Here is a 27,866-nt window from a genome sequence, read left to right as displayed (position 1 = left end):
AGTTAATATAAGCAGAAAACTAGTACCATCTCATTGCTGCCTGTCCCACAGCTTCATTTACATGTTCATTGAATTATCCCCTGTATGAAAGAAGCTTCTCTTCAAAAGCATAAATTTTTATACATTGTCACATCCTTGACCCTCAGGGTCATTCCAAAATGTAAACTCCTTGAGTGTCAGGGGTCCGTAAAGCAGTAAGAAACTCTTCTAAGACAGGGTCCCGTCCTGCTAGCTGAGGACCCCTAGTGGACGCTGTAGTAATAACTCCTTCTGAACAATAAGTGTCTAGAGAATGAGTACCTTAAATTACCCATTTCCAGGTGCTTGTATACGATGTTGTGATTAATTAAAATGTTATAATGGATTTTGTTACTGTGGTTCTTTTAATTAAAAGATAACCAAAGGGACTCTCACTAATTGGAGAGGAGCCAGATACTCTAACTCAAAAGGTTGTGAACCCCTGCTTCAGATCATCACCTCCAGGGCAGCTACCCTCTTTGACAATCAGCACCTTGAATAGTTGGGTCCACTGAAAACAACAGAAATGATTACAGAACTCAACCAGTAACTAAACTGTATCATCATAAGCAACACACTTATTTCTATTGCAGTATGTTTTAGGGAAAAAGCATTGACAAAGGAGAATTTGCAGCCTTTGACCAAATACCAAATGGCACAGTCACTCAAAGTAGTACTAAATGATCAAACGAGCACATTTCTTCACATTGGAACTTTGGCTTTCACTGACTCTGTGAAAATTGCAAAATGTAAAGCCATATGGGATACCAGGGCTTGTTTCAACTGAATTTTTAATTCACTGTTTAAAAATTCTCTCTCTCTCTCTCTCACACACACACACAGTGAGTCATGTCGTGGTCTGGCTCAGCTGTTCCTGAATCTAGTGTCATCATTATCGATACTGAAATATTCTCTTAGATACCCTGATAGTCTCCTGGGACAGTCAGGCAAATACAATTTCGTTTACAGAAAGACAGTGATTTAGAATTGATAAGAGGATTTCTTTTTTTCCCTTAGGGTTTTTCCCTCCTGCACCCAAAATATATCAAACAGCACTTAAAGTGTCAGAGGAAAGGAGGACGAGATTTTTCAGAAAACACTGGGCAGAGGATGGCAACAGATCATGATTCAAATTCTCCCTCTTGGTATCAAAGGCCAGTGGGAAAGATAGAGAAAGCCTTTCTTGCCATCAGTTACCACCTGAAAATGAATTTTCAGACCACTATGTTCCTACAGACAGACATGCGTGGATACTGGAAAGGCGCAAATGTAGTTGACTCTTCAATCTCAGATACACAGATATACTTAAGAAAGAGAAGTTTTATTAGGGCAATTTCACTTTATTTTTCCATACAGCAAAGTCAACTACTGCAGTAATAATAAAATAAGCATAAAACAAATTGCAGCCCAAGACAAAATACATAATTTTAAGCAACTACAAGCAGAAAGTAAGTTGTGATTACATAATAGTAAAACCAAGCACATCTGTCCTTTCAGCAGATGAAAGCGGTAGGGTTGCTGATAAGTGCAACATTATCACCAGCTGGAGTGAAGGCTGGCTATGCTAATTCATTAAACAAGTGCCCATTATCACATTTGCTTTTTTGAGTGCTTCTGAGTTGAAAATTAAAACCGTGAAATTTGAACTGTGTTTTATTTTTTTTCACCTGCTGAAAGAACAGGATCCTACAGCAATTAAAAAACAATCACATAACAACTATAGCTACGGTGTGCTGTTTGGTTTGCCTGTTTATGGTTTAAATTTTGTGAAAGTCAATGCTTGTTTTGAAGATTTTTTTCTTTTGTTGTGTGAACAATAAACCACTGAAATTGGCAGAAACTGATTTGAATAGTATATGTCCTTAGTATAGTTCTTTTTTTGTTTTGTTTTGTTGAAGTTTTAAACATGCAGTAGTTTTGAAAAATGTAAGGAATATTTGATCCATGATTTCACCTTAATGGTTGAAGTACCTGCTATTTTTGGTAATGATCTTCAGGCAGATTTGGCCCAATGGAGTTTTTGTCAGTCATGAGATCTCGGAAGGATGGCATATCTTTCCAGCTGAAAAAATCCTGGCAAACTACAAGCTGTCCACAAAAAGCAAAGCAACATGTTTGAAGGGGTGTGGAGTGCTAACTCTGTGCCACGTTTGCAAGCAATTTTGCTCAGTCTGTCGTTTTATTAGCCTTAACAAAACTCCTTGTAATTATAGACGTTTTTATTCAAAATAAGATCTTACTATTATACAGGTTTCTCTCTTTTGACTATATACAGAAGTGCAAAAAGTCAACCTTCTCTCTAGACGTTCCAACATGCTAAATTGCAGCATAATCAACCCTCAAGAGTTTGCACACACGCTATAATTCTCATTACGTAAACTTTGAGTATTTGGATTATCAACAAAAAGTCCCTTGTTCTATTTATTGATTATGCAGCTTATTTATAACAAGGCCTGATATTCAGGGATTTCAAAAATATTAAACAATACTTTAACATTTGAAATGGATACAGTAGAAAATAAATTTTATTCTAATATCTAGGATCTAGATCTTCTTATAATAACTAATTACAAACAAAATAAATCATCAAAATATTACTCAATTGTCTGCCAGGATTGTTGCGATAGCAACAACTTAACTTCTTACTTAGCAATGATTATATATTTATAAGATATCCATATAAAAGATCTTTGTTCTTTTAATGAAAACTAGACAAGAACTAACAATGACTGACATTCTTACACTTTAATATTAAATCAGTAAAATATAAATCATTTAGTTAACAATACGAATATTCATATGACACTACATGTAATTCAAAACTGAGTATGTTATGAAGGAAAAACTACTTTAATTTTTTTTTTGTATTTTGAAAAATTCATCGGTAAAATCTAACAAAACAATAGTCTATAAACTGAAATGGTATTCAATTGTTAATAGAAAATGAAATCTAATAAATGTAGGAAATGAAAAACTACATTTTAACAAGAAAAATAAGTAATATTCTATAATGTAACTAACTACAATAACATGTGGAGTCACCATTACTCTCTTAACACGATTGAAATTACATTGGTATGGGTTCCAACCCGTAATGTAATAATCTAAGGCTTTAATAGATGTACAGTACAATCAGTAAAATCAACACATCAGTCTTATATTAGAAAGCATCTCTCTCAAGCATAAAAACTTGCAGTAAACTTGGAAGTATGGAAAGTTCTATAACTGAACTTTCACTTCTCCCATTCCACACTAGAACTACCAGTGACCTGGCCCCTACTTCAGCAATTTTTAGAACTGCTGAACAGAGCAAAAATATCCTTTACTAGCTGCAACATCCAAACCACAAAAAAAGGAATTCCTTTGGATGAATCCATTCTTAAAAACTGAATGCACATCTATTTTTTTTTTAATTTTGTAAAAGGCTTTCTAAGGCTATAAGCAGTAAATCTGAACAAAACAAAACAAAACAAATCACATATAAAAGTCACCCATGTACTTAACCCACCCAATTACTAGGTTAATTAAACATTTCCCATTTTCATATTTTGGTTTATCATGCATCTGATGACAGTGCTGCTTTCTTCTTTGTTTAGAGTCACTATTTTAAATGTGACTGTGATGAAGCATTTAAGCAAATGTGAAACCATTTTTGCAAAGCATTTAGAGTCTTTTGACTTTTGACAGAGCTATAAATAGAAGCAAAATAATTTCCTCAAACTTTTTTTTGTTATCGTGTCTCAGAAATGGCATATCCCTTTTGAATAACATGTTATACAGTATAGTATGCATAAATATTACACTACAATGCATTAAAATAATTTTCTCTATATATCTATTATATATATCTCCAGTATGTGTGAGTTTATCTGTATTGAGAGAGTTTGTGTTGTGCTGTCTATTGTTACTGTAAAGTTAAATCGGCCATTTCTGAGACAGCTTTGGTTTCCAAAAAAAAAGAAAAAAAAAAAAAAAAAAAGAATGGTGCCCTTTGACTGATTAGTACTAGCAAATAAGCAACAAAATGTGGCTCTGAAAACAATAACACTGAAGAAATAATACTCTAATTTGATGTACAGTCTATGGCACTTCATGAGAATCCTTAACAACATGGTACTTAAAGCCATGATGTGCTTTAAAAGATACACAGTTGTGGTTTTGCTTGGCACATTCATCTCTGTCAGATCCCTCCCTCACCACATCTTAAAATCTATTACATTAAAAATATTACTCTTAAACAAAAATGACTGTGCATGCACGCTCTCATCTATAATGGCAATTTTAAATACAAGGTGCACCTTTGTTATTTGTAAACCTTGAAAGAAATAAACTTATTTTTAAAAAATTATACCTTGGTCTACAGACGTACCAATACATAATAGAATCATGGTTACACCATAGTCTGTCTTTTCAAGATGGCATGAATAGATAGGAAACTAATTAGGTCTGCATATTTGAATGCATCACTCTGTGCTAGAAAAGAAAGACAATGTTGTTCTTTTAGACAGGAATATCACCTCAGCACAAATATCAATTAAATGTACAAAGTGTATAGGCAACAGTGTGCAGTGGATTTCCATGTTGTCTTTTCTTCTGGTTAACATGCAATATGTGGATGTCTTGTGGCTGAGGGGTTTTTGTGTGTGTTGCTTGACGGTATATACAATATGGCTAATGACCTCGTCCTTTACTCTAACCAAGCACACTGTCCTTTCCTCTTTAGTATGATCTACAAGGGAAAAAGAGATAATCTTCGTTAAAACAGACAATATCTAAAAGCAGTATCCAATATATATTCAACATGAAAATCACATTTCTTGACTTAAAGTGAATATATGTATGTTGTATCATTGTGTAAAAACACAAACCACTTCACAAGTACAAATGGACCTGAACGTTTTTAGCATCCCTTTGAGAATAAAATGACACCTATAGCTTAATAAAATTATATAGACTCTGCACAGGTATCACCCAATACTAAGCACAGAGTGTAAAATACATCTGCAGAATCAAGGAGCATAAGGAAGTAGAGATCTTTTTAGCACTATCACTGTGGAGCAGAATTTACAACTCACTTTACTTCCCTTCTAAAGTTAAATAAGTTTCAAGAGTCAGGATTTGGCCCACGAAATTAAAATCCATGCAAAAATTCCACTAAATACAATTTGCTCTCTTTCGGCGCTTGATTTAGTACAGAATGTGTTTGGAAAAAAATAAAAGAATGTTACTCTAAGTGACTGTTTTGGACAATTTCAAGTTTGGATTTTCCCCCCTAAAGCCAAGAAAAATAGAAATTGTTCCTTATGTTCTTGATGAATTCAGGTTGAAATTATATTACAATATACTTGTGAACTAATAGTTCCAGTTTTTACATGAAATTTGTTCCCATCAGAGAATCGTTACATATTAAATTATGCTTTGGAATGCAACCTTAAGAATGAAAAAAATCACCACTTTGTTGCATTCCAAAACTAGTTTAAGTACTGCAACTCCTCATGAATGAATGAACAGAACATTAAAGAGCCTAAGTTTCGACCCATACAAATACACTGTTTTGCTCATTGATGAACTTAAAGCCACTTGGTATCATTTTTAAAATGTAGATTATTACTAAGAAATAGAACATTGTTACATATATACACAACATACCCAACTGATTGTAAAAGCTTGAAACAGTTTTTTTTTTAACATGTCAAAAGGAGAATTCTACTTCCAAACCTATACACTCCAAAGCAATATACTTATTCAAAACGTGGCTATTGTTCAGAGGTTCAGAGTAATAAACCTAATTTTCAGAACTGTATTGAGGGAGCTTATGAAATAGACAAATATCAGTTTTAATGATTTAATTCACGATTGCAGCATGTCTTCGTAGGACTTTTCAGAATGAGTCTATCATTTCTTTCTTAAATGGCTCTCTCTTAAATTTTGTCTACTCTTCTTCTGCATGGGTTTGACTTTTGATCAGCTCGGACTATGGCTTAGTATCACCAGGGCCTCCGAACTGGTTTTCTGCCAACATCTCCCCACTCAATACCTTGCGCCTTCTATAAGGCTCCTAATTCTTTCTCCCTCCTCTCTCTATAACAACTTTCACTGTTCAAATTCACTTAAATTCTGTCTCTGTTAGGAAGAGTTGCTCCTTCATCTTTCCTCCAAGAGAAATTTGTTCAAACCTATCTTATTTTAATACAGAGTATTGGAACTTACATCTTTGTCTCACTCTCTACTCATCTTTATTTCATTGATCTGGTAACTAACACATAGTAGCACCAAAAAGTCATTTGTAAATGTGTGGATGAACAGATGAATGAATGAATGGAAGCAAAAAGAATGAATACCCATCTTATTAACCAGATTCAGTTTTAACCATCATGGCTCTTTTTAAATATAAAAATAAGTACCTAATATACTTCTGAGCACCTATGATAACTTGAATACATGCATACTGAATAGAACATAGCTTCTAAGGATGAAAAATGGCCATCTTTGCAAGTATCTAAGTTAATGTGTCTGCAGAAACCACAAGGCTTTCAAACCATTTAAGCTATTTGAACAATGGCATCATTTTTAGAATTATATGATCCTCCAAGGTGACTACTCTGAAGTACCTCAAGTTTATCTGGATATGTATGTAGATGTGTGTTTGTGCATATATGTAAGTATGTGGATATATTTATTTAAAGTCATACTCTACATTCTAATGACCATGTGTATGGTGAAGCATGGGGTTAAAGAAGGAGCATGTTTTCATTTAGGATTTAGCAAAACAAATTTGAAATACAATAAATGTTGACCTACACCAGGGGTCAACCATCTACTGTCTGTGAGCCAAATCTAGCCTACTTACTGCCTATTTTTGTAAATAAAGTTCTCTTAGGACATAGCACACCCTTTTGTTTACGTACTGCCTCTGGCTACTGGCATGGCAGGAGCAGCTGCAACACAAACCATATGGCCCACACAGCCAAAAATATTTACTATCTAGTCTTTTAGAGAAAAGTCTGCCAACCTCTGATCTACACCTTCTATTTAAAATCATACTTCTTTCTTGTCATGCTTGCATTTATTTCTAATATAAAAAACAAAATTAATTTACCCTAAGTATTATGCATATTTAAGTGACAGTAACATATTTTTTATAAATCCATATGATAAAATTCCTTATAACCAAAGATAAAATTGTGAGTTCTGTATAAATATTTTCCTTGAAATTTTGCAAAACTCTCTTACATTACACAATTATTATCTTAAAAAAGAAACACTCTATATCACATAAGGAACTTACTGTTTAGTGATGAAAATTCTACATCTGGGTAACATACTTGTGGCTAGTCAGATGTTCGGCAGATATTATGGGTATCTAGCAAATAAAAAATTATTTAATGAATGATCCATGCAGGCAAGCCAACAACCAAAAGATGAAAACATTTCAATATTAAATTTTTTAAGAAAAGTGAAATTCAGCTGTGAGGTGATAGTCCTTATCTGGTCAACATAACACTAAGTTAATGTAAACTTAATGCCAAAGTAGCAACTCATTTTTAAAATCTTTGTGTTAAGTACTATGCTATAAATGTTAACAGATTTTAGGAAGTAAAAGAAGTAAAACTATAAAAAATTCATGCAGAGCAGTAATTGAAAGAAGCCCTTTTTGTTGGCCTACACACACACACCTGTGGTTTCAGTTATTCAGTAATCCAGAAATCAAAGGAGGAAATGTCTTGCCTATTTTTGTGCAACCAATTTCTATATTTTCATTTTACTTAACAACGTCTGACTTTTTTCCCAAATGAAAAACACCAGGTAAGAATTACAAAGGAGTATTTCAAAAGACCCAGATAAGAGTCTAAGTCTACTTCAGGACATATTTCTGAATGCTGATTGCACATTTTACTGTATTATTTTTAAATGCACAAGAGAATTAGAGAGAGAGAGAGAGAGGGAAAAAAAACCACAGTAAGAAACCAATAAATAGATAGGTGACTTGTTTCAGTCGTCCCAAAAGCCAAGATCTTCCAATCTGTAGCCTGATTCTCCACCACCCCGGAATGCTGTCTGCTAACTCAGAAGAGGCAGCACAACAGATGAAGACAATCAGAGGCCTAAAAGCATGGGTTCTAAGACTAGGGACCCATTTCTGGGTATGTGATCCCACCTAATTCCTCTACGCTTAGTAAAAATGCAGTAATCTCTAAAATGGCAGTAATTCTATTTCAGCAAGGTTGATGGGAGAACAGTGAAATTACATCCGTGAAGGCATTCTGTTGTTGTTGTTTCAATTTAGATGTCCTAGACTAATTCAACATATTACAATCCACAGTCTGGAGTGTAAATTAATATGTCTCTCTTTTATTTCCATTTCTCAGGCTGACATCTTTACACAATTTTACAGCACTGGCAAATGGCACGAAAATGTGCTCCAAGCATAAATGAAGCTTCTCATACCATTTTTCCTGCTGCTGCAGGACAGGATGTTGCACCCAACAGTGTAGAAGCATCAAGGATGGGGCTGTCGAAACATACCAAGGACCTTCAACATCAATCAATGCAGATGAAGGGCCAGCTATAAACTTCTGCATGCATGCAGGCTGCATTTTGTGGCATCAGCTATTTCCAGCATTGCTAATGTACTGTAGGCATATACATATGTATGTATATGTAGATATAATATATGTGTGATATATATATCCATCCCCTTTTCTTTCTTTTGGTTGTAAAACAGTACAAAGACCCAAGATTATGCATGAAATGGTCACAGCACAATGCAAAAAGTAAAGTGTCCCCTACAACCAAGGTGGCCAAGGACATGTTGAAATTTGCTTTGCTGTAGTTCTGCTTACACCAGCAATTCTATAGTCATACATGGTAACACGCAAGAGAGTTGAGCATCATTGATCTGCACCTTCAACAAAGTGCACTGAATCCATTAAGAAACTTCTGCCATAGATTACTTACTAACATGCCACATATGCACAATCTAGCATTCTTGTAAATGAGTCTGAGTGTTAGCATAAATCTAGGACTATTTTGACAAGCTTCAGAAAAACTAATGATTTTTTGCCAAGAAATGTTTAGAGCTTGTCTGAAACTTTCAAATACATCCATTTTGGCATGCTGCTTCTGAAAGTTTTTAATGGCTATACTAATAGTTTACAGCTCTTCTTCAGTGGTACACGGTGCACTGTAGAAACAAGGGTGGCTACTCTTTATACAAATGACTGCAAATGAGTGCAAATTCAGATGCACTTAACTGTTCTTCTTTCTCCAAGGGGCAATATGTTGATTCCCATCAGATACTGGCTCTTTTGAGATTCATTTGGCTACATATAACCTTGGTCTGTGGGTTATCTAAAATTTAATTTGGCCCTAGAATTTTTTCATGTGCTATTAACCTATTGAAATTTGCTTTCATAGCAAACATATCTATATATTCAAGCTATAATCTACTTTATATAAATCTGATTTTAATTCAACCAGTATTTTCTAGGACATAATTTTAAATAGGAGCAGAAAATGCTGGCTGAATTCATGCAAAATTTAAAATTTAAATATTTTAATAATCATTTTCTTTTGAATAATCACATCATAAAATTTAAATTTCTAAAACGGATTCCTTTTACTTAAAAATATCTTGTGTACTTGTCACTTCATAAACTTGTATGGAACATAGAATGACTCAATTTGCCACATCTAATGCCTTTTTTTTTCTTTCAGAACCCTCCAACATTTATGCTGAGTAGTTACAGAAATAACAGCACTTAGGAATTTTATTTTTTCACTTAAATCACTGAAAATCAAAACTTAGTCACAAATATAATTTATTTCAAATATGCAATCTGCTTGTCAAATAACTTTAGGGAATTTGTAACAAAGTGTTTTTACTAGAGTGGTCATTTGTGGCATATATAACACGTTTAAATATGTTGCTTCTTATTAAGAATTTAGGCAAGAACTAAGAAATTGTATATATCATATGCTTATAACAAAAACCTTAAGATCTCCTAGATTTTAAAATTATTTTTCTTTATGTACGTTTCAGGTGTACAGCATCATAGTTCAACATCTGTATACACTATGCTATGTATTTTCAATTGGTCAAAATACCTGCATGATTGATTGAAACCAGATGAGAATTGCTTGTGTAATTATCATTTTAGTAGCTTTAGAAATGGAGCTGCGACAACTTTGGAGCACTTATAAATGGCATAAAAGCATTCTGCTGCTCATCATAGAGAGAATGTGTAGGCCAACAAGAGGTATCTTTGAAACCCCATGCTATTAAAGCACCCTCTACAGCCCTCACGGACACACGATTCCCACTGACCTCAATGGGAAATCCACGTGCGTAAGGGCTGCTGGATTGAGCCCTATTAGAGTCGGTTTTTAAGAAACAAAGCTGTAAATTAGCAAACCTGGTTGGCTGTGGCTGTTGCAGCGAAGGGAACACTTGTGGCAGATGTTGTTGCTGCGGACACAGTGGCTGGCGTAGCACCGTGCACCATGGGAACTTTCGGAGGGAAAATCATATAAGCAAACATACAGAAGAGTGTAGCAATATGGAAACCATGGCAGCATGGAGGAGATAATTGGGCATGGTATTTATCACAGCAATAAGCCATGTGACGGGACATCACCACCAGCGAGTGACATGCAATCACAGCGCAAAGCAGGACAACATTCCAAGGAGAGAAGGGGAAGGGGGATGAAAGAGAAAAAAAAGGGGAAAAAAAGCTTGTTACCATCAAATCAAGAAAATTGACACAAACAGGCTTAATTTGCTAAGTCAAAAATAAGAATTTTATATAGTGTTCATAGTCAGACATTCAAAACCTAAGTCAAAATACAGGTATTTACATCATATATACAATTATCTGTTTGAATAAAAGTATATTTTCTTATTTACTGTTATAAAAATATACAATATATTACTTTTATGAGATAGATTTTTAAAAAACACACCAGAACTCATAGTCCAATCAAAATCCACCAAAGGTGACTAAAGGAAACTTGTGTGTAAAGAAAACATTTATGTGAGTCCATGTCAATTAAATAGAAAATGGCATTTAATTGACAGGTGTTAGTAAAAGGGAAATGGACTTGCCCAATAGATACAAGTTAAACTGAGCAGTGGATTTTGAGGGGCTGTGAGGTGCACCATAGGTTTAAGATAATCAAGAAACAAAGCTGGCACCTACCAACACTTGTAGCGGGTGTCATGCACAATATTGAGCCTGCCCATCATGCATTGCAACAGGAAGGTGGATTTGAAAAGGGAAAAGAATTAAAACATCCCATCACACGTGTAATTAGGAAATTCATTTGAACAAAGAAGAAAAATTGTTATTATGGGAACAGTGGCATGTAACTGTCAGCACAATCAAATCATACAATAGCATAGTGATCAATTAGAACTAGTCTCAAGTGAAGAATAAAAGCCAGTTTAACTGTGTGCTGGTACACTTTGTTTCTACTAATTGCTGCCTATAAATAAAAGTATTTTGAAAAAAAAATTGAAACCTGCTTAATTCTTTTAAAAATAATATTGTAATTTGTTTTGTTTAAACTGGTTATTGGCCATCTGGTGGCTTTGCTATTTCTGACTTTAACATATGAATTGAGCACATGTTAAATAATTAGAGCAATTTATTATTAAGATGCTAAGTAATTCAATGCACAAAACTGACTTAACAATGTAATGAAACCAAACATTCATTTTTGATCCCTTGGTTTTATTTATTTCCCTGTTCATTGTAGCAGCAACCACACAGACATGGAAGGGGTTATGATTATCGGTACAGGAATTTTCAATAAATTATGCATAAAGAGAAAGGGAACCTCTGCATTGCCTTAGTTTGGATTTTAAATGTAAGAAAAACACTGAGATGAGATACTTTTTTTTTTTCTCCCACTTTTTAGGGCAGCACCTGCGGCAAACGGAAGTTCCCAGGCTAGGAGTCGAATCGGAGCTATAGCTGCCAGCCTACACCACAGCCACAGCAACATAGGATCCGAGCCATGTCTGCGACCTACACCACAGCTCATGGCAACGCCGGATCCCTGACCCACCGACCAAGGCCAGGGATCGAACCCGCATCCTCATGGATACTAGTCGGATTCGTTTCCGCTGCGCCACAACAGGAACTCCCGAGATACACTTTCTTATAGTCTTGGTTTACTCAGTAGGTATCTGGGAAAACAGACTGGTTTTCATTGCTGGTTTAAACTCTTCAGAACTTCTTGGAATAGCAAGTATTCTACAAAATTTCACATACAAAAAATGGTTAATTAGACTTCAATAAAAACCCTGGATGGGAGATAAGGAAGATATATACATTGCATATGGAGTGTTAGCACTGATGTTCACAATGGCTCCACCATGACATTAAAATTAATATTACATATACAGTCTCTTTTCTCTCTGATAATAAACATTGAAAAATCTAATTTATTTTACCAAGTACAGGGCACTTTCCCACATACTGAATTACTGTTCTTTCTACGAGATTATTTTAGACTTCTAGGTTTTAAAATATCAAATGATTTTATATTTCTATCTAAATCTTGGCACATCCTATTTAAATACTAGCAGCATCTGGGATGAACATTTGTTAGAAAAATATCTGCCAATTGTGTCTTGTCAGAGATGGCCCCACAAAACAAAGCTGCCATTGAGAAGCACAGATTACTTAACTGGCATCCTTGTAACAGCTGCAATTAGACTGTTATCACAATTAGCCTGTGGGCATGATGATCAGTGATTAAACTCAGTAACAGAGCTAGGGAGGCAACCTCTCAGGTGGTGTTCAAAGAACTGATAGGCATCATTTAAGACACTTGAAGTTCTCTGTCATTTGCTACCACTACTGAGTCAAAAGACTTGTGAAAGACAACAAAAACAAACCAGTAATAACAAAGACGGTAATTTGAGACAGTAGAGCAAGCAAAATTTAATACTCTAGATCCTATGAAATCATTATCCTCTAATAGTGGGGTGGGAAGAGTGGGAAAGAGAGGATGGAAAGATGCATGAAAAAGAATAATGTGGAATTTAAGAATTAATTTTAAATACTGTACAGGTTATATGTTTTAAACTTATTATTATGCTGCAATTTGCCTATTGTATTTCATCCCCTGTATAATCAAGGCTGCACACGCCGAAAATGAGTTAACCTAATTTTCTCTACAATCCTAAAGCTTTTATGATTTGAATTTCAGTTTGAGTTATCTACCTCATTACCATTATAACCAACGCACACAGTTTTGAGAGGGATTTGCAGCAAATAAACATAAGGCAGCAATGAAAATACTAGCCAGGGTGCAGTAACTCACAAATATGAAGACATAGTGCTGTAGGACCCACTTACCAAAGCAAAAAATCACTTTTGAAATGACTGTAATATCCATCTTTACATCAAATGGGTTGATTTACAAATAATGATTGCACAAATAGCCAATTAAAATTTTTTTCTTCAATTTTTAGCACAAGGTAAAATTTAAGTGAATGTATTTGTCAAGTTCAAATTCCCCTACAAAGATATTTGCAGAGCAGAATAGTGTGTTTCTGAGGAATGCAATATTTTAATTTTGTGATTTTTAATTCAAGTTTTAGAATCTGTTTGAGGATGCAGAAAAATAACTGGGAAGGTAATTTACAAATGAGATGTGTGTGTAGTTAAAATTAGTTCAAGGGCAAGGGAAAGAAATAGGTAGAAAAATAATTATAATAGAAATTTGTTTGGAGATTTGAATTAAATGGGGTAATTGAAGCCTATGAGGTGTATTATGATAGGAGTATAAAGCTGTTTTAAAGCCTTCTAAAAATAATTTATATCATTTAGAACTAAAAGTTCACAGTCAACTGAAGTATTTTCAAAATTGATATTTAAAGAAGTAATGGTTTCATAGAATTTATTTGTTTCTATTAAACCTATTGAATTCTATTTTATTGCACTAGTGAGTTTAGGAAATAACACATAAAACTTAGTGCTTACTGCATTCCAGGCTTTATTCTAAATTCTTAGACCTGTCTGTAAAAGTACTGTAAGAAAGTGTTTTATCAAATTACATCTAAAATTCATTTAAATATAACTATAAAATAATTATCAGCATTATCCTCATTTTTATATATAAAAAAAGAAAGTGCAGAGAGGTTATAACTTGTGGTAGAGCTGTATTTAAACTTGCAAGCCAGATTCATAATCACTATGCTAAGTTTCAACTAAACCATCTGTGTTAATTTCATTAATTATAATAAAAGTGATAAATTATGAAAGCTTTGTTTTCTTTTCTTTCAGTAAAAACACTCCCCCACCCCATCTCCCCTCTTACTCCAGCCCCTCTGGAAAGTTTCCTGGCCTTTTGTTTCCTTATTTCTAGTAGAGTTGCCATGAACGGCAAAACTGAATTTGTTTAAAGCAAACTTATTTTTAGGTCTTTAAAATGCAAAAACCTACACTGATGGAGGGCAGTATGTTAGGAAGAGAGGTGTGCTTCTGAGGATGGTGGGTAGGCAAAAATGGCGTAGGAGAGCAGGGGTAAAAATTCCTCCAGACTCTGAAGAGGCTGCAGGGTCTCTGGTAGTTGGCCATGTAGTATGTTCTTTCACAATAGCCCTGCAGGCAGCAAGATTTCCAGGGGGCCTACGTGTGAAGCTAAGGGGCTTAGGCAAGGATGCTTTACCCAAGGCAGGCAGAGAAGCCCTGGAGTGCCTGCCTTCAAGAGATCATGTAAGCATGGACAAGGATCACATCAGCAGTGACCAGTGCTGACTGAAGGATGGAGACTGGGTAGCTCAACAGAGGCAACTGGATTACACAGGCCCTTCCTTTGAGTAGAGCCAGGAAGAAAGGGGGAGATGTGACTATAGCTTCCTGGTATCCCAGTAACGCCTTATATTCCTATCCAACAAGGTGAAAGTAAAGTTTAGAAGTGCACTTAATTTAAATTCAGGAAAATAAAACTGATGTAAATAAAAGTGTTATCTTTTTTTTTTTCTTTTTGTCTTTTAGGGCCACACCAGTGGCATATGGAGGTTCCCAGGCTAGGGGCCAAATTGGAGGTGTGGCCGCCAGCCTATGCCACAGCCACAGCAACACGTGATCTGAGCCACGTCTGTGACCTATACCATAGCTCACAGCAATGCCAGATCCTTAACCCAATGAGCGAGGCCAGGGATCAAACCCACACCCCATGGATGCTAGTTGGGTTCCTTAACCACTGAGCCACGATGGGAACTCCAAAAGTGTTATCTTTTATACACTCTAATTTCAAGAGTGAAATTCATACCTGCAACATAAATAGTCCCTAGATTATGCATAACCTGATGTGAATAACAGTCTTATTAAAGGGTAAAGGTAAAAAAGGAAAAAAAAAAAAGGGACTGCATATTTAAAAAGAACTTCAAGTGAACTTTATATTACTTGTATTTATCTTGAAATGAGGTGGAAGGTATAAAAACAAAAGTCCAAAATAGTTTTTTGGGGGGCATGGGAGTCAGGGGGAGATGCAGTGGGATAGGACTGATTGGATGAATGGAAAGATGGATGAACGGACAGATGGATGAGATGAGTAGATGGATAGATAAATGGAAAATGGAAGGAAGAGAAGGAGGTAGGGAGAGAGAGAAGAGTAGAGAGAGAGAAGAGTAGACAGTGTTTAAAAGGATGGATGGATAAATAGATGAATGTGTACATGGATGGATGGCTGATAGATAGGCATGTGTCACATAAGTCCAAGTTTGTTCTTAAAAGTCATGGTATAGGGGTTCCCATCATGGTGCAGCGGGAATGAATCCGACTAGGAACCATGAGGTTTCGGATTCAATCCCCCGCCTTGATCAATGGGTTAAGGATCCAGTGTGGCCGTGAGCTGTGGTGTAGGTCGCAGACGTGGCTTAGATCTGGCATTGCTGTGGCTGTGGCATAGGCTGGCAGCTGTAGCTCTAACTCAACTCCTAGCCTGGGAACCTCCATATGCCGAGGGCATGGCCCTAAAAGGCAAAAGAAACAAACAAAAAGTCATGGTATATGCTAATTTTTCTTAACTAGCTAGCTGGCTTTCCACTGAGCTCTGATCTTTTGCCAGCAACATCCTCTATATTCAGAGTTACCTGCTCTAAGGATTTAGCCAACCATGCTTTGCTGCAACTTCAATGAAACAGAACTGCATAGTCCTCAAGCTATTATTAAAGCAACAGACTACAGAGCTCTAAAACTCTAAACTGCAAAAAATAAATGACTTCTGTTTACTAATCTGTTCTAATAAAACCTTCAGAATATAACTTCCAAATTATAATATTGTGCTTAGATAGGATATTCTAATCATCTAATTCTTCTATATGGCTGCAGAGTAACCTAGACTGTGGAAAATGAATTTCCTTTTCTCCCAAGTGTTATACATGAGATTACATATGAATTTGTGGTCAGATTGATTTTCTATAGTTCTCAAAGGGTATTTAAAAAATTAAATTAGTTGACCATATTTCAAAATTGAGAAATTTCAAATATAAATATCCAAATGTCCAGAATATCTGAAAAAATATCTAATCTGGCAACATTGGTCATCAGAGCCAGTGCACTAGTTTGTTGTTGTTGTTGTTGTTTTGTCTTTTTTTCAGGGCTGCATCTGCAGCATATGGAGGTTCCCAGGCTAGGGGTCAAATCTGAGCTGGCCTACACCACAGCCACAGTAATGCAAGATCCAAGCCTTGTCTGCGACCCACACCACAGCTCACCGCAACGCCGGATCCTTAACCCACTGAGCAAGGCTAGGGATCGAACCTGCGTCCTCATGGATGCCAGTCAGATTCGTCTCCTCTGGCCATGACGTGAACTCCTCAGAAGTGATTTTTCTAATAATTAAGCCCAAAATGATCTTTATGAAGAAAAACTCCAGGGCCAGTTCATTAGGTTGTACATGTTTATATACAACTAACTCTGCGAGGCACAAACACAACTATCCCTTGTTCACAAAGACTACGATGTATATGGAGCCACAAAGGGTATGCAGTGCACAACAGGTACAACCTGCCGGGCAGTTAATCCTCTGAGGCAACAAGAAGCTAGGCCTGGACATTGATGGTCCCGTTAGACTGTGCCTGGGCTCTCCAGTGCCTCCCAGACCCGAAGCTCCTAATTAATTTCATGCTTCACTTGTTTATGTTTCTTGGCCCTCAAAGTATCTTAATTTACATTCTCTGCATTAGATTTCTTTCCTTTCTGGCTGTCTGATAAAGTGGTGTGGCAGAAGTATAGATGGACTATCCATTTTAACTTTTTAATGTCATAATGGCACACAGGTACATGTGACAATGAAAATAGTTTTAAGGAATGATGGAGGCAGTACCTACTTCTGATTGTATGACTAATAAAGGTCAATTTGCAGCTTAAGCCCTTCAAGACTGGGCTACAAATGAGTGTTATTTTACATTACTATTGCAGTAATTTCATATCATATTGACTATAAACATTAAAACAGAGTATCTCTAATGCAAATTCATCATAAAAATGCAAATATATCTTAAAATTTTTCAGCATATTTCAAAATATTGTAGCACTTTTCTTTTTGGCTGTGCCCACAGCATGTGAAAGTTCCTGGGCTAGGGATCGAACCCATGCCACAGCAGTGACCTGAGCCACAGAAGTGACAACCTGGAATCCTTAACCCACTGAGCCACCAGGCAACTCCACGGCACATTTTATTTACATGTACAATGCTTATTTTTTAGAACAGAGAGGTAAGTATGATTCTGACTTATTGTTTTTCCCTGACATGAACCTTACCTAGCTCTATCCTATCCACAGACTAAAAAAAAAAAAAAAAAAAAAAATTGCAGGGAGAGACTACTGTCATAAATCAGAGTCATACATATCATGCAATTGATGATTATACTTAGAAGAGTCTTCAGTCATTTGAAGACTCAAGTTGCTCAACATTCAAGTTGCTGGAGAAACTAATGAAAAACCCATTCGATAAGATAGATTATTTTAGGTTTCTTTAAATAATAGATGGAAGAAGTTAGATTTGTTTTTATTTTTAGATTTTAACTAAGTAAACTATCATTTTTCTTGGTAATATTTTATAAAATGAATTAAACTGACAAAAATAATTTTTAGTTTATTCAAAGTACGGTAGTTACCTACAGTCCCTTGAAACTTTATATAGTGATCTGAAAAATGGCAAGATGATTTGTTAGATACAGCATAAATCTAGGGGCTTGGTAATTTATACCAAAACAAAGAAAGTTATTTCAGGAAATTTCTGAAAAACTACATATGTTGAAAAGAAAGTTTTAATCTTATATAAAACTTAAAAGAAATGTGACTTTTCTCTCAGAATGCAGCAACTATGCTACAGATCAAAATGATTGAATTTCTATTCTAAAATGGACAAACTGCAACTCGATAGGTAATATTTTATGAGTATAAATATCATTGTACTGGGATGCCTAGGGTAGGCTCTTTCAATTAATGGAATATTCTACTTTCCCAAATTTTACTACATATTTTACCCATGGATGGCTAATTTTCAAAGACATATAAAAAGTTCTGCTTAGCAATAAAAACTAATGTGAGTCTAATTTATTATTTTATTATTCAAAAACAAATTGTCACATTCCCTTGCGGCATTTTGAAGTTAATGCACTATAAATACTGTTAACATAGATAATATATTAATGGGGTCAGATCTCTGACATACCCACTTAGTCATAAACTTATCAATTTAATCAATAAAATTATTTTGTTAAAGAAATACATGGTAATTTCTTAGAAAGATTAAGAAGTAAAGAGGAAAATGGAATTAGACTCTCTAGGTAGTTGAATTCCAGATTACAAGGAGTTTAGTATGTATTTTCTGAAGTAGACGAAGAGTGAGTAAAAATAATAAATTTTCAGGTAATTGAATGACTGATGATGTTTTAAAATTGTATATCCTTGTGCATAGTTCTAGAATATGTTTATGCGACTTAAGTTGAAATCAACTGAAACCACAAATGTATAACTCAATAATAAATGTAAACTCCACTGGGCACTTAGGGCTATTTCAATATTAGCCCAGGAGCAAGAATTTTAAGCAATGTACTGATTGGTACTGACAAGAGCACTTTCTTTCAGAGCTCTGTAACACAGAATCAGTTTTTTATTCTCCACCTTGAAAACAAAAAGGCTAAAAAATAAAAATCAAAACTGAAAAGTGTCATTTCATATAATTCAAATGAACTCTATGGAATCATGAAGGCAAAGGGGTCTTACAGCAGAAAAGGGTCATAAAATAGCTTGACAGACATATAATGGTGTAGAGGAAAGAGAAAAAAAAAAGAACTCTATTTCAATTTCAAATTACACAGTCAAAAATAAATATATAAAATATCACTGATCTCTAATCCACCTTTCATTAAGCTGAAGTTCTTAGTTTTTACAGAAAACCACAGGAGATGCCTCAGCTAAGCTTCCGTCTTACCTTCCACCTGCTCTAGGGCTAAAAACAACTGGGGGCGTGGCTTATCTGCTCTACCAGGAGAATTCTAAGGGGATCATCAGGGTCGTTTATTAACAAACTCAAACCCCTTACCTGGAGGGAGAAACGCTGTATGCTGTTGTAACTGCATGTTGGCTAGAGCCTGTTGGTATTGGAAAATACCAGTGTTAAAGACTGCGGTGGCACCGTTGGTTTTTTCAAGAGCAGGCCTCTTTGGTAATGGGGGAAGTACAGCTTGAGGAATTCCCTGTTTAGTGAATGAGTATAAAAAACAAATACCAGTAAAAAGAGAAAAAGAAAAAAGAAAAATCAGTTGAAGGCCAAAATTGTTAGGAAGCACGAGCAAGCAAGAAGCAGAGCACTTAACTACCCAAGGGAAAAAAACATCCAATAAACAAAAATTTAAAGGAAAAAAAAAAAAAAAAGCAAGATAAAAGCTTTAAAAGAAGCATTATTTTTGTCTGGAAAAAAAACAAAAACAAAAACCCCACTAGTACGAGAGCACATGTTACATGTGTTAAAGTGTTTTAAGTCCCATAATGCTTCAGGCTTTCTGGGAGAAGCCGTTGATTTGGGAAAAGAAGAAAAGCTGCACTGCGAGCTCCATGAGGATTGACAAGTATAAGCAATGTTAATAGTTAATTGTACGGAGTGACTGAAACAGGTAAAATAAAAACTAATCCCACTCTTTCCCTCCCCCCCACATCTACCTAAACATGCACATGTCCCAGAGCATGCAAGTTTTTTTTTCTTAAACACTGAACTATAAATATCAAAAAGTCAATAATTCTATCACTAAAGCCATGCTAACCAAACAGGTACATAAATATACAGTCAAAAAATACATTTTTAATGTCCTTCAAGTATTTCATTAGAACATTCTACAATGTAGCCAAACTGAATGTGGGCTGCCGGGCTTCCGGAAACTTTCATTGTAGGATATCCAGGTACTTATATTACAGTCTTTCCACTAGTTTTGTCAGGAAACCACACTCAGTTTTTCATTGTACTTTACATTTTATAACAGAAAAAGGAATATATATTTTAAAATTGATAAAAAAAAAAAACTTGTATCTACAATAAAGCTACATGCCAAGCTAAAAGGTGAAAGGTCATAGTACCAGGTCAAAGGTTGCCTCGAGGGGTCGCTTCAGTGATTTGACAGCCGACTGAGTCTTAATTAGCAGGCAGCGAGCACATGATGGCAATGGGCCAGTGGGGTTCAAGCGCATTAACATAAACAGCAAGCAGAGGTGCATCATGGGGGCAGCAGTGCATTTTTGGGTAGGTGAGAAAAAACAAATAAAAAAACAAATCATCGGAATGCCATATACAACGAATAACAAGACTAAGCATGCACAATAAAGGCACTACTGAGTTGTTATTGGGAGGATAACTCCTCTTTGTAGTTAATTACAAACAAGATACTCTAACAGAAAAAAAAAAAGAGTGAAAGGAAGAGAGGAGGAGAGAGTCTGCCTTCTGTATTTTTGCTCAAGTATCCATAAACAAACACAGAAAAGACCTCTCTCATGGTTATTTTACTGTGCTATGAAATACCACAGTGTTTTTATGAATATTTTAATGATTAAGTCATATATTTATGTAAAAAATGGACAACATTAAAACAGCTAAGCAAAGAACAAAAATGGACTCATTAAGATGAGCTATTAGATCACATTAAAATTTACCTTAAGTATCTAGTTTTGTATCTGTTCTAAATGATCCAATTTCTAACTCCTGGAGTACGACTTTCTCCTTTCTATATAATGGCATAGTCAAGCTTCTCTAGTTTTACACTTCTGTTTATGCCACAATATTGTTTCAGATAATCTATATAGCAAACTGTTCAAAATCTTGTAGCTAATTCTAAAAAGAATTTTGTTGAAGCAGTTCTCCTAAATAGTTCCAGATTTTGTTATGGTTAAAAGCAAGATATATGTAGAGAAGAGCCTTGATGTGCAAAAGAACACACCGAAGGAAAACAATGGCTGATTAGATGGCACACAGAAATAAGAGGACCGAAAATGGCAGTATCGTTAAACCAAAAGGAGACAGGTGTTCTGTACAAAGCAGAAATTTCAGAAACCCTATATCCAGAATAAGACAGAGAATTAAGAGTTAGGCCAAGGGTAGGAGCAATCTGAACCATTTGAGGAGTTACCCTCACTTCTGTGAATGGTAACTTCATTTGTATTGTCTGGGATACCTGAACAAACATATTTTCAGCAAAAATTAAAAAAAAAAGAAAAAGGTTAATAAATGAATAGCTTGTAGTCAGATACAGTTGTTCACTTTGCTTTTTTGACTGTTAGCAAGGATTGAGCTGAGGTCTCTACTTACCATGGCAGCTGCAGTGGCTGCAGCCTGTGCTGCTGCAGCCTGGTTGACCTGGTATTGGGCAGCCTTGATCTTGGCTTGCAGATGTGCGGGAGGATGAAAGTATTTGCACTTTTCCCGAGAGCATCTCCCTTTGATGTAATCCATACACACGGTGACTGTGTTGTCATTGGTGTCAATCATTGTGCTGTCAGCAGGATGGGCAAACCGACAATCGTTTTCTCCTCTGTTGCAATTGCCACGCTGGTACTCTCGACATACCTACAAAGTCATTAAGTGCACAGGGGTGAGTCAACATGGACAACTTAAACTGCATAATGTGAGAAAAAGAATGTATATATGTGTGTGACTGGGTCACTTTGCTGTACAGTAGAAATTGACAGAATACTATAAACCAACTATAATGGAAAAAATAAAAAAATTAAAATTAAAATAAAGCGCAAGACTGGTGATAGATGTCTACAGGTCAAAGGGGAAAAGGTAATTAGCAAAGGAACCATAAAATAACTTGAAAACATTGCTAGTTCAGGATAAAAATTACAACCCCATTTTAGTAAAATGTCCACAAGAAAGAAAATGCATGTATGATACTAGTTATGATAAAATATCTAATTTAAATTATGGTGATACACTTATTCATTACCAAAGGGAAAACAGTAACTTTATGGTGAAGAACCCCATAAACACCACTTTAACTGAACAAAGTTAGTATCACCCGTAATGACATCACATACCAACCGATATGACACACTGAAAGCATCACTTTTGTTGTACTAATGCTGAGAACGCATCACCTGAATTTGATCATGAGGAAACGTCACACAAATTGAAATGGTAGGATATTTTGCAAAATGACTGATCAGTACTATTTCAAAATGTCAAAGTCATGACAGAAAAGAGATTGAGACATTGTCACAGACTGGACAATCTTGGAGTCAGAGAAGGGATATTGGTAGGACAGCTGGTGCAATGTGATTAAGTTCTGTAGACTGGTTAAGAGCAGCATAGCAATGTTAATTTTCTCATTTTGTAAGTGGTAATAATATGCTTATATAAGGTGTTAATGTTTAGGTAAGCTAGGTGCACCAGGATAGGCAGAAACTCTTGGTTCTATTTTTGCAACTTGTATGCTAATCTGAAATTATTAAAAGTGAAAGTATAAAAAAGAAAATGATAGCTTTTTTGTAAAATGTTTCCAAGAGCTATTTCTTTGATCATTAGAGATTCACCTAGTAGCTATATACAGCTGATGGAAAAAGATAAGTTTTTGTTATTGTCTATTTGTTTTATATCTATTAATTTTGGATGAGGTCCCTGAGGAAAAGTGAAAATGGATTATTTCTCATTCGTCTGCTTGACCTTGACTCTTACTATTAAAGTCTGCCATGGTGCCTGCCCTAATCAAGAGGTTCCCAGCACTATGTTCACTCGTGGTAGTTTGACCTTTTTGCCACAAGAGGGCCATCTAAACCCAGAATGTCCTTTTAATATTTTCATGCTCCTACTTCATGCTTTAAGGATATTTCCTTTTTATTTTTCATAAATCTTTTTTACAAACTGAGAAAATATAGACCCCAAGTACTCTATTTTGGAGTTCATCAAGAAAAAATGGGAACCGTGTGGTGCAATTTAAAAAGCAAAGGTTTTCTTGGACTTAAGTACATGAAGAGATCACATTTAATTCTAGGTATTTCCCCTATTATATTCATATCCTATTTTTGAGAAAAGTGCCTCCTTTTAAAAAGGCCTCATAATTTATATCCACTACATCTTTAAAAGAGCATTACAAATGACATCTTGCACTATTTGGAAACCTCAGGCTAGCAAAGCATTGCATTCCACATTTCATTGAACCAACTATTCACCACCTCAATTTATTTAATTTAAAAAAATTATTAAATAACTGCTCCATGCCAGACACTCTGAGAGATATTAGGAATACAAAGTTACTGGAGATCCCATTTTTTAAAAATCATTTCATTTATCCTCATGGACAGAAGAAAACAAGGATAACCAGGAGTTTATAATTCGAAAAGCAAAAATACTTAAGCTATTATCCAGAACTATTGTTCTCCACTCTGGCTGAGCACTGGAATCAGGTGCGGAGCTTTCCAAACCACATATCCCCACTTACTAAGTTAGACGCTTCAAAATAGGAAGTGTGACACACTTAAATGAGAACAGAAACATTCATATATATATATATATATATATATATATATACATGTGTGTGTATATATATATATATATGTAAAAATTATGCTAAATTTATACCCCAGCATAAGCAAAAAGGCTATGTTTCTGCTGAAGCAAATCTATGTCAGTGCAGGACATCCAATAGGAAACCATCTGTAATAGGACACTACTGCTGTTAGCTCTTCGGTAATTCTTGCTTTTTGAATGTGCTCACAAAGAAACTGGCAACAGCTGAACTAACACTCTATTTTCCAGTTTCTCTTACTCTTTGCTACATTGACAAGAAAGAAGATCTAAAAGTAGTCTATTTGCAGGATCTTTAATAACTATTAAAATCAAAGATCTGTTATTTTCTGAAAACAACTACGCCAGGGCTGGTAACAGAAATTTGAGCATCATTCTCCCAAAATATAAACTGAGTGCTGGGCTAATTTTGACTTTTTATTCCTCACTCCATCTCAACGTTCTTTTTATTTTCAGCGATGTGAACTTTAAGTCAGGCTGTATAAAGATGGTCATTTTAAGGTCCCTTGACCCTCTCCATTTGCTTTATGCATATATCTGTACAGTTTGTACAGGTTAATAATTTGTTTATTACAATTTTGTACTCTTTACTGTCTTGCAGGATGCAGTAATTCTAAAAATATTTAAGAAGTGAATAACTCACAGTTAGCTTTGAATTTGTCCTAAATCCAGCCTTTTCTGATGTTCCAAGAATTTCAACTATTTTTGCATGATATACATTTTTGACTTCTAATTTTTATTTTCTAGCTTAAAGTTTCCCCCAACATGGGAAATGTTACAGAAGAAATAGTGCTAAAAGAGCTGTTCTCCCAATATTCTTGCCTTTGAAAAAAATAAAGACGAAATAGAAAATCTCTTATGAAAATTTGTACTCGGGAAACCTACAAGGCCAGAGGGCTAGAGAAGTTTACCTAACTTTAGACGTACATCTGGATTGTTGAGTACCTCTCTGAATAGAACAAAGTTCCCAAAGCTCTTCAAACAGATTTTTCTCTGATAATCACCATCAATAAAATGAGATCTATCCTTTCACTGCTAAATATGGATTTGGCCTGGTTTCTCTGATAAAGTCAAGAAAACTTAGACTGTGCTTCTCCCCACAAGAAATCTCTTAGTTTCAGTATTACATTAGCAAAGTATAGTTGACAAAATTTCAACAAATTTAACCTCATAATTCAAATCAGGATAAGAAACTGAACAATTTACCATACAAAGAATTTGGGACAAAGAAGATAAAATTAAATTTGAAAATCCTAGCCACATTATGGTTCTTTTTTCTATTCTCATCCAATCTTCTTCATGAACACATTTTTCAAATAGTTGTGATTATAGTATGGCTGTTACTTGGTGATCTGTTTTTGCTTAACAATATAGCATAAGCATTTTTTTTTTTTTTGTCTTTTTTGTCTTTTTGCCTTTTCTAGGGCCGCTCCTGCGGCATATGGAGGTCGCCAGCCTAGGGGTCTAATCGGAACTGTAGCCACCAGCCTACGCCAGAGCCACAGTAACGCAGGATCCGAGCCGCATCTGCAACTTTCACCACAGCTCACGGCAACGCCGGGTCCTCAACCCACTGAGCAAGGCCAGGGATCGAACCCGCAACATCATGGTTCCTAGTCGGATTCGTTAACCACTGTGCCACGATGGAAACTCCAGCATAAGCACTTTTTTTTTTTCCATTTTACTAAAGAGTGTCCAGGGTGATCATTTTTGCTGGCTGCATCAAATTCCATCAAATAGATGTGGGTAACATAAGTAACTCTTCCAGAGAATATCTAGATTACTTCCAATAACCCCCTATTAGAAATAATATTGCAAGAATATACTCATGACCATACTTCTTGAAAAATCACTCTCCAAGGATAAATGTGCAAAAATGGCATTAATGGATCAAGAAATATAAGTACTTTTCATAGTTTGATAAGTGGTTTTCAAACCCGGATGAAAATAATTTCATCTAGTAGCTAAACACATAATATGTTTCAATCAAAAAGAATGTTTTTAAAGTATAAATACTTACATGTACTATATGTATTAAAGCAGTTTGCTGTGGAAATAAGGTAAATTTTATACTTTCATAGAAAATAGATAAGCGGTTGCTTTTAAACTAAAAACCATAGTTTCAATAAAAATCCTCGCTGAAAACATTTAAGAACTAAATTCCATTTCTAAAAAAAAAAAAAAAATCTTTGGAATATAAATTTAAATTAATCAAAAGAAAAATTCCCAAAGAAATCTGAGTTAATTCTACATAAACCTTCTGTTACTGATTAAATAGCACTGGGAGAGTGAAAGATAGAGTTTGAAATCAGAAATTTCAGGTGACATCAAATGTCTATATTTTCTAGCTCTGGAATTGTGAATACTGAATAAGATAATGTACAGATAGCTTAAAACACATCATACAATTCTGATTAAAATAAATAATTCTTGCTATTTGATCTCTGATTTTTTAAATACATGACAAACATTTCAAAATGGTCAAAATAATACAGGTTATAAGTAGTATAAAATTCATCATTATTCTGCAAGTTAAGGCCTGGGATTTTACGGAAATTAAGGTCAATGTTCAAATTTATTCAAAACTAAACAGTCATCTGCATATTCTTCTAAAGAGAGGTTCTATGTTTTGTGCTTACCTTAGTTATTAACTCAGTCATCTTTAGAGAATAAGATCCAAAAGTAGGAAGGGAGGGTTATTTGTAACAGGGAATAGGGATACTCAGTCTACTGTAATATTTTTGGAAGTCAATTTAAACCTTAATGACCAATATTAAGGAGCTTATTCAAAGACAAATATATACCTGTTGTTCAATAATAAGCATCATGGATTTTATTTTCTATTAAGTTTGAGCTAACACACTATAAAAAGAAATACTGGATAATCAGTGATTTTATCAAAGAAGCCACAACATTAATGGTCATAAATATAACAATCTAATATAAAGAAATCAGTTTTCAATTCAAAAAGAATTAAAATATCCACATCTTAAAATTCTATTGATTAGGGGAAATGTTCTCAGTTAATTGTGAAATTAAACTCTCAAGATAAATATCTGATGATGTGATATCTAATTTCAGTCTGTTGTCTGGTAATTGTACAAATTTGGTCTACCTGAAGCTCATTAAAAAAAAAAAGTGAAGAAAAAGACATTTACTTCAGCTACCTCAGAGGATTTCTGTTAAGATCAATTTGAGGTTTGCTTTAAAATATAGAGGGTAGAATCCCTCTTTACCACCAGGTGAGGGAAGTCAAGCACATTTCTTTTTTTTTCTTTTTTCTTTTTTTTTTTTAAGGACCATACCTGCGGCACATGGAAGTTCTCAGGCCAGGGGTCAAATCAGAGCTGCAGCTGCCAGCCTACACTACAGCCACAGCAACATGGGATACAAGCTGCACCTGCAACCTACACCGTAGCTCACAGCAATGCCAGATCCTTAACCCACTGAGCGAGGCCAGGGATCAAACCCACATCCTCATGGATACTAATTGGATTCATAACCTGGTAAGCCACAACAGGAAAGCCCTCATTTCTATAGATGATCTAACTAAGAAGGTGTCACTTGACCTCATGTAATTTAAAAAAGAAATCAAATCTGAATGAGCAGCAATGACCAATTAAGGAAAACGTCTCACTAAATCCATCCCCGGTTCTTCTTAATTAATTTCTACAACTGACATGACATCTTAATAAGCTCATCAACATGCCAAAATGTTCAAATCTATAGTTACTTCTATTACTCTCTCTAAATAACTGCAAAGAAAGGGAAATTTTAGCTTTAATTTGGATGCAGATATTGGTGGGAAA

At 35.1% G+C, this 27,866-nt stretch overlaps 1 protein-coding gene across 50 annotated transcripts in view; it reads right to left on the bottom strand.

The window, feature by feature from the left end:
- Positions 1,319–27,866, bottom strand: part of MBNL1 (muscleblind like splicing regulator 1) — a 204,458-nt gene continuing 177,910 nt past the window's right edge. For 11 of the 50 annotated variants that reach the window (XM_021069664.1, XM_021069634.1, XM_021069635.1 and 8 more), the window contains 7 exons: positions 21,841–22,098; positions 20,619–20,672; positions 19,591–19,744; positions 11,217–11,252; positions 10,434–10,528; positions 7,307–7,381; positions 1,321–4,747 (listed from right to left, as the gene is read on the bottom strand). In XM_021069664.1, coding sequence (XP_020925323.1) covers positions 7,325–7,381; positions 10,434–10,528; positions 11,217–11,252; positions 19,591–19,744; positions 20,619–20,672; positions 21,841–22,098 — 654 coding nt within the window. In that variant the 3' untranslated portion in view covers positions 1,321–4,747; positions 7,307–7,324. Of the gene's footprint in view, positions 4,748–7,306; positions 7,382–10,433; positions 10,529–11,216; positions 11,253–19,590; positions 19,745–20,618; positions 20,673–21,840; positions 22,099–27,866 lie in introns of all 50 variants that reach the window. The other 39 variants (XM_021069651.1, XM_021069652.1, XM_021069653.1 and 36 more) reach the window with 20 other exon arrangements.

Source organism: Sus scrofa, chromosome 13 (genome assembly GCF_000003025.6).
Source record: "Sus scrofa isolate TJ Tabasco breed Duroc chromosome 13, Sscrofa11.1, whole genome shotgun sequence".
Classification (NCBI taxonomy): Eukaryota; Metazoa; Chordata; class Mammalia; order Artiodactyla; family Suidae; genus Sus; species Sus scrofa.
Note: the sequence above shows the minus strand (reverse complement) of the source record. Positions and strands in the feature narration are given on the sequence as shown.